Genomic DNA, 13,096 nt, shown 5'->3' with positions numbered 1-13,096 from the left:
CCGTGTAATAATAAACTACTTTCTTCTGTGACAGATAATTCACAATATAACTAGGAAAACTCAAATAAAAACACCATTTGTTGATTCAAGGAAGAATTTTTATTCCACGTTTTGTGCAATACACTTATATAAATACATATACATTGAATACAAAATATCTGCTCCTCTCTCTGAGTGTGTGTAAAACATGTTGCAAAATTTGTCGGGTTAGCACAAAGATTCGTAAATATATTAAATATGCCGTTAAATACACAAACAAAGTTTAAATGCGTTCGATTTCAGTTTTGAAGTATTCGATCGTCAATATTGCGTAAATTATTTTTTTGAAGATTACATAATTGTGTGTTCTGATTTGGTGTTCTTTTTGGGTTCTTTTTTAGCCAGCATGCACAGACTGAAATGAAGAGAAAGGAAACGTAAAGTGAATCGAAATCAGGGAATCAAGATTGCAAATCAAGTCTTAAATCAAACCAAAGGAAGCCAACTTAATCCGCGTCCTCTTGTCTACAAAGTCTTTTGATTGCCATTAGTTTTTGGTTTCGTTTGGGTAGCCTTCGCATTCGTCTTCCTTCTTCTCGACGAGCTTCGAAGTTAGATAAATTCAGAATTGGAACGTACCCGAGCAATGTCCACGCCGGTTATATTCTTGACCAGCTCTGGCACTTTGTTGACGATCGACAGGACCTCGCCGGTCAGCTTGGCGGCACCGATATCGCCAGTTCCGCTGGACACCATCGTGATCTTCTTGGCCTGCGACAATGGAGCAGCCACCTCGGCGGCCACCTGCGACAAAAGGGATTATATTTAATGGTTAATTGTCTGGTTATGCTTGATGCCCGACTCACCTTGGGCAGCGTGTCCAGGAGCATCTCCACCATGGCAGCCTCGCGGTACTCGCGATAGGCCTCTGCCTTCTGGGCCATCTGCTCGGCCTCAGCCTTTGCCTTGGCCGCAATGGCGAAGGCCTCGGCCTCGCCACGGATCTTGATCTGCAATTGAAAAAGGAACAGCTTTAGTGAACTTCAAATCAGATATTTTTAATGGTACGCTAACCGATTCGGCCTCTGCCTCGGCCTCCATGACTACGCGCTGCTTGTTGGCCTCGGCCAGCTTCTCCATGCGGAATTTCTCGGCCTCGGCAGGACGACGGACGGTGGCCTCCAGCTCCCGCTCGCGGCGCATTATCTCCTGCTCCTGCACGGCGATCTCCTGGGTGCGTTCGATCACCTTGACCTGCATTTGCTCCTCCTTGATGCGCTGCTTGGTCTTGGCGGCCTGCAGCTCGTAGGCCATCTCGGCCTCGGCCTTCTTGGTCTGCACCTCCACGTCGTAGGCGGCCTTCTTCAGCTCAAAGTCGCGCTGCGCCTTGGCAATGTCGGTGTCGTTGAGGAACCTGGCTGCCATTCGTTGTTCCTCGGCAATGGCCTCCTTAATGTGGGCCTCGGCTCGCGCCTCCGCCTCGCCGATTCGGGCATCTCGCTTCACCTCCGCCGTTCGAGCCATACCCAATGACTTCAGATAGCCCTGCAAACGGAAATCAAAGGCAGCGAATCAGTGTTAAGTTTGTCCCAAAAAGATTTAAGACCTGGGTAAGGATACCAAAGATTGCAGACAGAGGCGGTTGAGTGGACATACGCACCTTTGAGTCGCCCTACGTGGATCCATGTGGACATGCAAGAAATATATATATACACATATACAAGAGGTTACTTGGGATAAAAGGGCTTGAAGCCATTTCACAGTGATGGGAAAAAATATTCTATAATACACGTGCGAATTTATATTTTTTGACTTTTGTAAAAGTTTTTAAAATTGTATATACTCAAAAAATATATTTAAAATAAACTAGGATACTTTTAACTTTTGCAAAAAAATTATCTTACAACTTTGAAAACACTTTGTTCTCTACGCTAAACGCTCTTTTAAAATGTATATATTTTTTAATAAAATTATAATTATATTCCTGATTTAAAGGAAAATCCTAGTGATTGAAGATTGATTTCATTTTGAGGTATTAATCCGTTTCAACTATTCCCATCACTGCTAATGATTGGGTTAGCTATGCGGGGATTGTAGCGATTTATCAATTGATTCGAATTACGCACCTCCTCATCGCGCAAATCCTTGATGGTGTAGGACACCACGGTAATGCCCATGTTGGCCAGATCGCTGGAGGCCACCTCGAACACCTGTTTGCTGAACTTCTTGCGGTCCTTGTAGATCTCCTCCACGGTCATCGAACCCATGATGGCGCGCTGGTGTCCTTCCAAGGTGACCAAGGCAATATGGTTGATCTCGGCCTCCGTTTTTCCCAAAAACTGCTCACAGGCCGTGAGCAGCATGTCCTCGTTTTGTCCCTGGACCTTCACCTGGGCAATTCCAGTTACGGAAATTGGAACTCCTTGGCTGGTGTACACGCAAGGACTCTCAACCTGGAGGGTCATGGTGTTCAGCGAAATTCTGCAAAAGTATTCAAAATTCGGCTTAGTGAAACTTTAAATCTTGCCAGTTGGGATTCAAACCATTTTTAAAACGAATAGTATTTAAAACCATTTTGAAAAACTATGAATAAATGTAATACGTTTTATACGTCTAATAGACAAATTACAGATAAGATAACTGTGGAAATATATTTATAGATATTTAAAAAATAATATTCTTTTAAATAAAAATACCTAAAATTTTGAATGGCAGCTTAGAATTTCCAGGGTCTCAGCTTGTTTTCAAAATTTTTTTAACGTAACCCTATCAGATATAGCTTTAGGTTTGAATCCTTGGTAAAAAGTCAGTAGTACCCACCGTTGCACCTGCTGGATTGTGGGCCAAACAAAGGCACGTCCTCCCGGCACCAGAAGCGGCTTCATATAGCAACATCCTGCAAAAAAATCGAACCGAAAACACTTTGTTTACAAAATATTAAGATTACAGCATCGCTACGCCGTTAGAACTGCGCGCGCACGGCTTCGGACTGCTTCTTCTTATCGAATCAAAATACACAAAAATCGATAGTGACGTCACTGAGGGTGGGGTGTGTATGTGCGACAATTTTATTTATATTAATTGAGTTCATAAATGAATCTTTAATTGGATGCGTTTGTAGTAAGGTATTGATATGGTATGGTATTATTTACCGGAGACAACTAAGGCCTCATTAGGACCACAGGTCACAAATCCCCAAGTCATTTTCGTGTGCTTTCTTGCTTTCCTTAGAACCGGTGGGTGAACTGTTTTATTTTACGAGAACTTAACACAGTTTTATTAAATTCACTATATCGAGCGATCCACAGGTCGCCCCTAGCGTTTGCTTATCGGTCTAAATATAAGAAAAAAGTCCCGAGCGATTTGGAACGCAAAACGCAAAAACGCGACCGGTTCGGGGAACAATTCTTAGCACAATAAAAATATCTCTCAAATTCTCAACTTTACTAGCGTGTGCGCAGAGCGAAACTTTAACCCCTATTACGTGACTGTGGTGCGGACAGACCTCCCCAAAAGTATCATCATGCCGACTGATTCGGTAAGTGCCGTCTTCTTTATTCTTCTAAAACTATGGTACATCTCCATTTTTAATTCTTAAGTTACTTAATGTGACTTACTCTCAGTTCCACTTTAATGGGAAAAAGAGATTTTCGTTAGTTTAAAAATTATGCCGATCAGAAAAAAGTCTAAACTGTTATCCACTAACACTTTTGAAACCAGAAAGTTTGGATAGCCATAAAAATTGAAAACATAAACTGGGATCTTAGGTATTTGTATCCGATAAATCACACTTGGGTGTACTCAAGAAACAATTAAGAAACAAGTTGCAGATCATAACCAATGGATTCTTAAATTAGCAACAAAATGTTTTGAAAACCAGAGAAAAAATGAGATCTTTTAACATATGCAAAAATCAACCAGTGTTAAAGTGTTAACGATTAATTTGGCAGCTAAAATGGCTATATTAGGTGTCACAGGGATTGTCTTTTAACCAACTTCTCTTTTAGTTTTTCTTTGGTATCCGAGAGACAACATCGAGTTTTAAAATGGCAAAAAAGAGATAATTATAAAGAACAGTTTATCTTATTCTAGGTAGATTTGGGGACACTTTACACATTCATAGCTGCACAAGGTTAGGGGTTCGGCGTATATCTAATCAAAAGTACGTGGAAAAGTCACTCGAAAAGATGCCAATCAACTGAATCTTAATGTCCAGAGGAGCTGCTGTCCGTGAAGTACGGATGCTGCATGGCGGCCTCGGCGCTAATCCGTTGATTTGGCCGGCAGACTAGCAGCTTTTGCAGCAGGTCACGTCCCTTCGAATTCAGCCTGGGCACAAGTTGGCTCCACGAGGTGATGGCCGGAAAGGCTATTGCGTAAATTGAGGAGATATCAGAATAAAAACATAAAAAGTAGTTAGGAATCCTTACATGGAAGCGCCACGTAGTCGGAGAGGTGCGAGACTCCCGGCCAGGAGTCCTCGTTTGGGGTGCCCAGCACTCGGAAGATCTTCATCAACTGGTCCAGCACATCGGATCCGGGAAACAGCGGCCGTCCAGCGTCCGCAAGCTCCGCTAGAATGCATCCAGCCGACCACATGTCGATGCTGGTTGTATACAGTTTAGCTCCGAAAAGGACATCCGGTGGTCGGTACCAAAGCGTCACCACTTCTGCAGAATAGCATTTCACGGGAATGCCAAAAGCTCGAGCCAGACCAAAGTCAGCTAACTTTAGTTCGCCGTTCTTATTGATTAGCAGGTTTTGTGGCTTCAAGTCGCGATGCAGGACGTTGTGGCTAAAATAGGGATAGTAATAAGTTAGATTTAAAGTTTAAAACAAGGAACGAAGAAAGCATCCTACCTGTGGCAGAAAGCCAGTCCGCGGAGCAGCTGGAGCATAAAGCTCCTGCACACGGCCATGTCGATTTCGCCGTTCAAGCTGTCAAAGTACTTTTTAAGATCCTGGTCGCAGTGCTCGAAGACCAACGTCAATTTCTTGTCCGAATGCAGAACGTCAATGAGGCGAACGATGTTTTTGTGCTTCAGTTCCTGCGTTTTGAAGGGTAAAGTATTTGATTTTAGATAAAGATCCTGATACCCAGTACTCTGAATCACCTTGAGGAGGCAGATTTCCCGGAGGGCGGAACTGGGCACGCCCTCGTCGTCCTCGTCCAATCTCACCCGCTTTAGGGCGACAATTTCCATGGTGTCCCTGTTGCGACCCTTGAAAACCGTACCGTAGGTGCCCTCACCAATCTTCTCCATCTTGTCGTACTTCTGCATCCTGCTTTTATTTGCGGGTTTTGCTCGTTTGTAAATAAAAACTCCGAGGATTATTATTTGTTATTTTTTTTTTGCTGCCTTGCTAGAGGCTGCAAGAACATCGGCCTGACAAACGATAATATCGGCCCGGCTCAGTTTTTCGATAGTGGCTAACAGTACATTGCTGGTAGATAACAGCGCAGCTGACAGTGTGGTATCGAATGTCTGTTAATTGGCTTAGGCATTTTCAATTTTTAAATTTTTGAAATCAAAATTTAAGCCTTTTTTTAGTCACTACTTTTTTGCACCCAATTATTTAGATATCAATGTAAAACAAAACTTAACAATTTTCTTTTAAATTAAAGGACAGCTCTGGAATTTTCTCTCTATCAGACGATGTCCTGATCCTGATTTGCGGATACCTGACTTTAAAAACACAACTAGAGTTGACGAAACTGCATCATCGTTTCCTGGATATAATGCCAAGTGTCTGGCGGTCTAGTTGTCAATCAATAAATCTCTCATTGATTGAATTGCAACTCGGCGAAAAAGATCTTAGTTTCTTTCTGGAAAGCACCCAACGAACACTCAAAGCTCTCCGCTTCAGGATGGAAGATAAATCAAACTTACAAGTTCTTACGCAGTTTGTTTTTCCCAATCTTTATGATTTTCGCTTCTCAACACACTCATTTGCTTTGGATGATTCGGTTTTATCAGATTTAATTAGAAGTTTTCCTAATTTGAAAACTTTTAGTCCTCACGGAATGTTTACTGGCAAACACTTTGATGAATTCCAATTCCTGGAGAACCTAACGCTGTCCTTCTGTGGCAAATTCGAGGTCAGCAACTTGATTTGCATCCTTAAAACCAGAAATATAAAAACTCTTAAGTTGGAAGTGTTCGACAGATATCAAATCGAAGATGTCACCCTTGATTTGCCCTTGGAGGGGATCAAAAACCTGGAGTTTCTGCAGTGTGACAGAGAAGAAATGGACAGATGGTTTCTGAACAATTTGCAATACCTTTCCAACTTAAAGCAGCTCCTTGTTAGCAATTTTGATAACTGGCCATATGTAAAGCGATTGATAAACTCTTTAAAACGGAATAACATCAAAACTCTGGAAATTAACCTTAACAGATGGAATGAAATGAATAATAGCGAAACTTTGCATATTAATGAGCTCAAGCTTGTTAATGCAATAATTAATCCAATACTTATTTCAACCTTAGAACATGTTAACGAAATACATCTAAGTAATTGTTTAATTCATGAAAGGGGAATATTAACTTTGTTAATACTTAGTTCAAGGAGTTGTGACATCCTAGATCTTCACAGTTGCCAATTTGGTTTTGACGAATATACATTTTTAGCGCAGCAAATTGGCGAGAAACGAAGCAAATTATTAAATGTGTTTTGGAGTCATAGCACATGTTTGGTAAGAACTATAAAGTACATATGTATATCCCCTTTTAGTTGCTAAATTCTTTTGTTGCAGAGTGGCGCACGAGTGAATTGGAAAATGGAAGGAGAACATCCATTTTTAAAGCTCCACAAGAAGGACCTAAAAATAAGTTACAACTACCACCCAGTTTCTATATGTTTTTATTAAGTTTAAGTTTAAATCTATGTTGTAACTTATTGTGATTTTTGCTCACAAGCAAGGCAAGCTGATCATGAAGAGGATTTTGAACTGTATTGGTTACAAAATACAAAGCTGGTTTTATTGAGACTTTTGCAGCTTGGTTTTGCTAACGATTTTCTAGGAATACAATTCGATTTCAGCCCTCTCGGCATCTGAAATGGGTTCAACGACCTGGAGACAGGCATTGGCGAACTCCAAGAAGAGTGGCTCCTGCATGGCGGCCATCATGGCAGACTGGGCATTGATGGCCACATCGATTTGTTGGAGTAGCGAACGCAGATGTGGATTGTGGAGCAAGTTGCGAAGATCTTGGCTGTTTTCTGCATTTGAAACCAGAGGTAAAATCGTTGGGAAACCCATATAAAATAAGTATGCACACACACCTAGTTGATGGAGCTTTTCCGCGGGGACAGTGTCATCGGTGGTGAAGGGTACATGCAGCGTAGGCTCTTCCTGGAATGCATTTTCCACTGTTTTTCCGACTGATTCCTTTATCACACACTTCGGGGAATCCTTGTGGGTTTTATAACAAGCCACCGAACAGCTGAAATTGTGTATTGAAATAAGCCATAAGCAAAATTATCTATTAGAGCTACTTACTAGGGTGCCGAACACTTGCTACACTTATATTTGCGTGGGTTTTCCTCGCAAATAACGCAGTTTTCCATCTCAAACACAAAAAAATAGCGTGCAAAATAAAAATCAGCTGCTCGGGTGTTACACACGCCAGCTTTTGCCTGTTTCAAGAGTCCCAAGCCGTCTCTGTTCAGCTGTAACGGCGTTGTGTTTTTGGCGGTAGAGCAGCCGAAAATTAATGGCAAATCGCAAGCACAAGATAAAAATGTTTAAGAGGTCACGCGGCTGCATGCTAATTAAGTGAACGTATAAACTAAGCAAGTTTTCTACGGCTAGTTTATTGTAAATAAAAAATCTATTTTCATTATCAGTTGATGAAGTAGTTTCAAATGTAAGTCTTGTAGCTATCAGCTATTAACAGTGTGAGCTAGATTTTTTAGTGCCGTAAGGGTTAATTTGAATTGGAAAAATTTTAAACAAAACTATGAACAAAAATATTAATTGTTATTGATTGTTTTCACCAAAAAAAAAAAAAAACATTTTCTTATCTGATAACTTTGCAACTGAACTCAAATGCTTCTTTGGCAAATATCATGTCTTGTTTTATTCTTACGTTTGGTTGTTGTGTTTAAAATTCAAATTTTGTTTGTCGCTTGGATTAATCCGTGATGATTTAGAAAATAGTACATACGAGTAAATAAAAATATGTATGTTAAGTAGTGGATTTGGTCAGATTAGGGTAAGAAATAGCAGTCGTTCTGCCCTTTTCCGGTTTTGGCAGCGTTTATTTGATTGCATATATCCTGTGTATCCGGTCTTGTTTGCCTTAGCCAGTCTCATTTATGGGCCATCCCGGGCATGTCATCTTCCGTGCGGCTCCTGAGCAAACAAACGAGGTCCGCTTATCATGGCAGCCCCTGTCCCCTTCTTACCCCAACCCCCCATTCTTTTTGCTCCGCTCACCTTGCCACGCCCCCTCAGCCCCCGCGAAGGCAATGCGCAGTCCAAAGCCACCTGGCGAATTAACCGAGAAAGAATTCGACAAGCGAGAGGGGAGCAATCAAATGACGGTCGGCGTGTCCACAAATTGTAAACATATCCTGCACACACGAAACGGAACGGAGAAAGGAGGACGGAGAATGGAGTGAAACGGAACGGACCTCCTTTCCCGGGAAAGGAGTCGTCCAGATCCGCTCCAGCTCCAAAAGACAAGTACGGTTGGCAGGGAGTAAAAACCAAAGGAAAGAATGTCGCTTATTGCTAATATCAAATTTGAATACTCTTTAATTCAAAATATAAGATATTACTAAATACGTATTAATAAAATATTTCAGGTATTTAATTTCAAAGACTTCATTTAAAATCACTAAACAAACATTTATAATTGTTACTTTTTACAAAGTTTAGTATTCCTGAAAATGCACATGCAGAAATCAGGATGGTTTTAAGATTATAAGCTAAAAATCTCTATATTTTTATAATAATCAAGAGGATTTAAATTTTTTCTTGTATATTATTAGAATTCAATTTAAATAATATATCTGCAAATAAAGTTCCTATTGATTTACAACAATATTATTAAATAAGTAGATATTTCATATGGAATCTAAATATGATTTAGGGTATTCTTTATATAAAATATATCCCTTACTGGAACTGTAATTACCTTTTGCAGGGTATGGCAAACAGGGAAAAACTTTTGGTGGCAATAAATGACTTCAATGACTGACTGACTGACCGGAAGGGGGTGTTCTAGGTGCCCGGCCAAATGCGAGGGGAGGTATGAATCTTTTTTGCCACTTCTCCTCGTGCCCTCTTACCATATTTTTGTCGGGGGACTTGTACTCGGACTGGTTGTTGTTATTTTCAGCTGAGTTTTTGCTTTGTTTGCTGCGCTACCAATTGGATTGCACAAAGAAAATAAAGAAAGCGAAGGATGCCGGCGAACAAAGGAGGGGTGTGTGCACGTTTTTGGGGATGTGGGGGGTGGTGGGGGGTGAATCGGACCGGGTAACTTGATGGCGCCTCTGCCGCTTCCGCTTTTCGTGCGGCACAAGCGCGATAATTGCCAGCGTTATCCGCTCGGCCTGCCAGTCAAATAGGCGCAGCAGCAGAGGCGCTGGGCAAAAACTGGGGATACCACCGGGGGAGGGGGGGAGGGGGACCCTTCGTGTGACTCGCCTACTTTTGATTTACAACATTCGTGCAACATCAGCAGCAGCAGCAGGAGCAGCAGCAGCAGGAGCAGCAGCAGTGTATCGCCAAAAGGAAAAGGGGCGACCAATGCAAACAGCAAGAAGAAAAGTTTCGGGGGGTTTTGCCCCCTTTTTCCGAGGGCAGGTGTCGTTCGTTAGGACTTTTCAGCGTTTTTCATTCCCAGCTTTTTCCAGTTACCAGTTACCAGTTACCAACTACCAACAGAAACCAGTTACCAGTTACCCAGCTACCCGCCAGCGAAAAAGCCAAAAGCGATATTAATAGATAGCGGCACTTTTCGCGTTCGTTTTTATCGCCCAGAAAAGCCAAACGGGGAAAACACTGGAAGGTGGAAAGTGGGGGAAGGTGGAGAGATAGTCCTGGCAATTGGGCAGATTGACAGATCATGCAATCATAGTGCCACAGCGTTTATGGTGCATATAATGAATATTAAATTACATGCAACACATCTGCTTCTGGCAGTCCGAATTCCTTACCAAGAATTTTTCAAAAGAGTTGTGGGTTTTTATAGTAGAAATATAATACAAATTAAAGTATACTATATGTTAAATGCCACATAAGCAAAATAATAATAACTAAGCAAACTTATAAAAGGTTTTATCTATTTGCGTATCACAATGTTTATAATCCCATATTTTGATTTAATTGCTTGCAGAAATAAAATTGTATATTTTCTTTATCTTAAAACCCTCTCTCAGTTGCTTCCTTCTTAGTGAAGTTATACCGTACTGGTAGCAGTCATGCAAACGCGACATCTGTCAGCCGATTCGATTGCTATTCGCCGGGGTATTGGATAGTGGACTAGTGGGTCATCAAATGGATTCGAAAATAATTCGAAATTTCGTACGGAACCCGAAACACATTAACTATCAGCAGGCGACTTTGAGGCACTGAATGGTGGATGTGGCATGTGGCATGGGGGATGGGGATGGGGGAACGGGGGGCAGGGAGTATATGAGTCCAATGGCTTGTAATTTATAACGCAATCACGTGCCACATTCGACGGCGTCGAGCAAAGGCGCCAAAAATATGAATATATATATGAAGCGAGTGCGACTAAATAATTTGGAAATGATTTACAATAGAGCCGGGGACGAGAATGGCCGGAGGCACAGCGAGTCCGGAGGTTCATAAATCTAGCTGCATGACGAAAAGATGCAGTCCACTAGAGTCGAGTTTGCCGGAGTCGGAGTTGGAGTTGGAATTCGTAGTTGGAGTTCTTAGGACGACCGACGAAATGTGCCGAAATTACAGGCTGCAGCCGGGAATGATGCATGACTGGCAGGCAAAAGAAAAAATCTAAAAAAAAATAGCCGTTCAGGAAAATGGGAAAGCTCTCTTTGTTTGAACGGTTGGGGGGAAAACCCCCAAAAAATTGTCATATAAAAATGCGACCCCGTGGCGCTAATTCGGTTATGTATTGTCAGTGGGCCTAATCTAGCGGGAAATGGCCTTTGGTGGCCGAGAAGCTGGGGATTCCTGTGGATTCGGGGCGATTCCGGAGGATTCGGGGGGTTTTGGAAGCGATGCTCAGGCGATAATTGCAATGGCAGTCATTTCAATTTGCCCGCTCCGCAATTCGCTACCCGCGAGGTCGCTTTGATGGATGACAGTGCCCGGCAGTCCATTGTTGTTGTTGTTGTTGCTGTTGCTGTTGTTGTTGTTGTTGTTGTCAAACAATTCGCGCCTTGGCCATTTGTCTTTCCGCCGCTGTGACTCCGGTTGCTACTCCCGATCTTGCCACTCCGGCCACGCTCTCCATTCCCCTCCAGCTTATGTTGCAGATAACTTCCCTTCTACGGGGTAGGTTAGCTTTGGTTTACCACTTGGCAAACCAGAAACCCTTGAAAATATCATAGCTCCTAAAACAGATCCATGAAGTCTTATTGGGTTTTAAAATTAGAACTACTAAGGTTTATATTCTTTACAGCATGTATTATAAACAAGATTTCGGCGGCGTATCCATTTAAAAAATCCCTTGAAGCTTAAATCTGTTGAAAAGGTAACTAAAAATCTTAAATTAAATCTGTTGAAAAGGTAACCAATAATCTTAAGTTAAACCTTTTACATGAAAAAAGTACTACATTTTTTATACTCAAAAACAATGAACTGTATTTTATAGCATACATTTTGACACCTTTTTAAGAGCTTTTAAACCTCTAGAGATTTCCGTAGTATCCCAGATTAATAATTGTTTTAACAAAATAAAGTATTTGATGAATTGAATTTTATACATTTTTTTCCGTAGAAAACACGTATCCTACATTTGAAAGGGCAACTAAATGCTACCTTAGGTCATGAATACTTGTTACATTCGCCAGCTTTTTATTTTGACTTTCGCTATTGTTGTTTTTTTTTTTTTGGGAGCTCTGCGCCTTAATTAAAAAGCTGCAGGCCGCTTTAGAAGAACTAGAGCCACGAAAAGCGGAGGAGCGGGTCCGCCGTGGTATTTATGACTTGGCACGCAACGGACGGAGCATGATTTACGGTTTCTACGGCTTCGGCTTATTGAGAGGCGCCACAGGCAGTGGCAGTAGCAGTGGATGTGGCAGCAACGGATGGCAGCAACGGATGCAATAGAGGCGAAACAAAGCCAGCGCCAAGAATTGGCCGCAATGGCCCATCAATCATTAGGAGCTGTCCATACCTTGGCGTAATCCTTTTGCGCGCCGGAGTGCTCATCTCGGCATTCGAATCTCATCCCAACCCAAACCGAATTTTGGAAGGCAGGATGCAGGATGCAGGAAGCAGGACGTAGGACGCAGGACTTTAGACCCGGCACTCGATTGGCTCGAATGGCTTTATGGCCGCATTATGCTTAATAAAGCAGCCGGCTCTTTATTTTTATTTCTATGCGAGTTTTATCTGCGAGTCATAATGGGACGCTGGCGACGCTTTTACAGCCTCGAAGCGTTCCGTGATTTATGTGATTACTTCAATGCGGCGGCGTTGCGCCAAAAGTCGACAAAATACATCTATAAAACCGATTTGCCAGATTCGGGATCGGGATGAGCGATTTTCAGTCGAGGGAACTGGCCAAATCGAAAACCCCGTTGACTGCAAACATTTTGCGGTTGAAGCATGTCAGCGGCAGCGAAAATGAAAATGAATATGCATATAGTGAATGCGATGCAGTCTAATTTGCAATTAAAAATTGCCCCCCGAAATGTAGGCAACACTCTTTTTTTTTTTTTTTGGCAGGACTGACCGCTAATGAGCCAACCGTCCAGTTGGTATTCAATTTATTTTTAAAACGACACGACTGCCGCCGCGTTATTAACTCGCCTCTTTCCTCGCGCCGCCTTTTTTCATGCCGCAGTGGCACAAAATAATTTTCCCAATTGGGCATAAGTCCTGCGGTTGCCTCCCCTCACCGCCTCGCCCCCCCTCACTGCCCATCAGATGGCCACGCCCCCTCGT

The 13,096-nt window shown here is 42.2% G+C and overlaps 4 protein-coding genes across 7 annotated transcripts; 1 reads left to right on the top strand and 3 right to left on the bottom strand.

The window, feature by feature from the left end:
- Positions 1–80: 80 nt before the first annotated feature.
- LOC108086455 (flotillin-1) lies at positions 81–3,394 on the bottom strand. 2 transcript variants are annotated; one of them, XM_017183377.2, is made up of 8 exons: positions 3,132–3,394; positions 2,800–2,875; positions 2,106–2,460; positions 1,640–1,651; positions 1,054–1,524; positions 846–989; positions 619–783; positions 81–394 (listed from the first exon to the last, which is right to left on the bottom strand). In XM_017183377.2, exons 1-8 carry the CDS (start codon positions 3,181–3,183, stop codon positions 377–379), a joined length of 1,293 nt encoding a protein of 430 aa, XP_017038866.1. In that variant the 5' UTR covers positions 3,184–3,394; the 3' UTR covers positions 81–376. The 2 variants fall into 2 exon arrangements, with proteins under 2 accessions (XP_017038866.1, XP_017038867.1); XM_017183378.2 differs by lacking the exon at positions 1,640–1,651.
- Positions 2,926–6,970, top strand: LOC108086456. Of its 3 annotated transcripts, none has more exons than XM_017183381.2 (4): positions 2,926–3,028; positions 3,430–3,517; positions 5,606–6,676; positions 6,737–6,970. In XM_017183381.2, the coding sequence occupies exons 2-4, from the start codon at positions 3,503–3,505 to the stop codon at positions 6,848–6,850; spliced, it is 1,200 nt and encodes a 399-aa protein (XP_017038870.1). In that variant the 5' UTR covers positions 2,926–3,028; positions 3,430–3,502; the 3' UTR covers positions 6,851–6,970. The 3 variants fall into 3 exon arrangements, with proteins under 3 accessions (XP_017038870.1, XP_017038869.1, XP_017038868.1); XM_017183380.2 differs by having other exon boundaries at positions 2,926–3,032; XM_017183379.2 differs by having other exon boundaries at positions 2,926–3,104.
- Positions 3,514–5,374, bottom strand: LOC108086457 (cyclin-dependent kinase 5 homolog). Its single transcript, XM_017183382.1, has 4 exons — positions 5,094–5,374; positions 4,840–5,027; positions 4,410–4,774; positions 3,514–4,348 (listed from the first exon to the last, which is right to left on the bottom strand). Exons 1-4 carry the CDS (start codon positions 5,259–5,261, stop codon positions 4,185–4,187), a joined length of 885 nt encoding a protein of 294 aa, XP_017038871.1. The 5' UTR covers positions 5,262–5,374; the 3' UTR covers positions 3,514–4,184.
- Positions 6,827–7,605, bottom strand: LOC108086458 (zinc finger HIT domain-containing protein 3). The gene is made up of 3 exons (XM_017183383.2): positions 7,484–7,605; positions 7,267–7,427; positions 6,827–7,203 (listed from the first exon to the last, which is right to left on the bottom strand). Exons 1-3 carry the CDS (start codon positions 7,549–7,551, stop codon positions 7,001–7,003), a joined length of 432 nt encoding a protein of 143 aa, XP_017038872.1. The 5' UTR covers positions 7,552–7,605; the 3' UTR covers positions 6,827–7,000.
- Positions 7,606–13,096: the final 5,491 nt, after the last annotated feature.

This window comes from Drosophila ficusphila, unplaced genomic scaffold (genome assembly GCF_018152265.1).
Source record: "Drosophila ficusphila isolate 14025-0441.05 unplaced genomic scaffold, ASM1815226v1 contig_414, whole genome shotgun sequence".
In the NCBI taxonomy this organism is placed as follows: domain Eukaryota; kingdom Metazoa; phylum Arthropoda; class Insecta; order Diptera; family Drosophilidae; genus Drosophila; species Drosophila ficusphila.
Note: the sequence above shows the minus strand (reverse complement) of the source record. Positions and strands in the feature narration are given on the sequence as shown.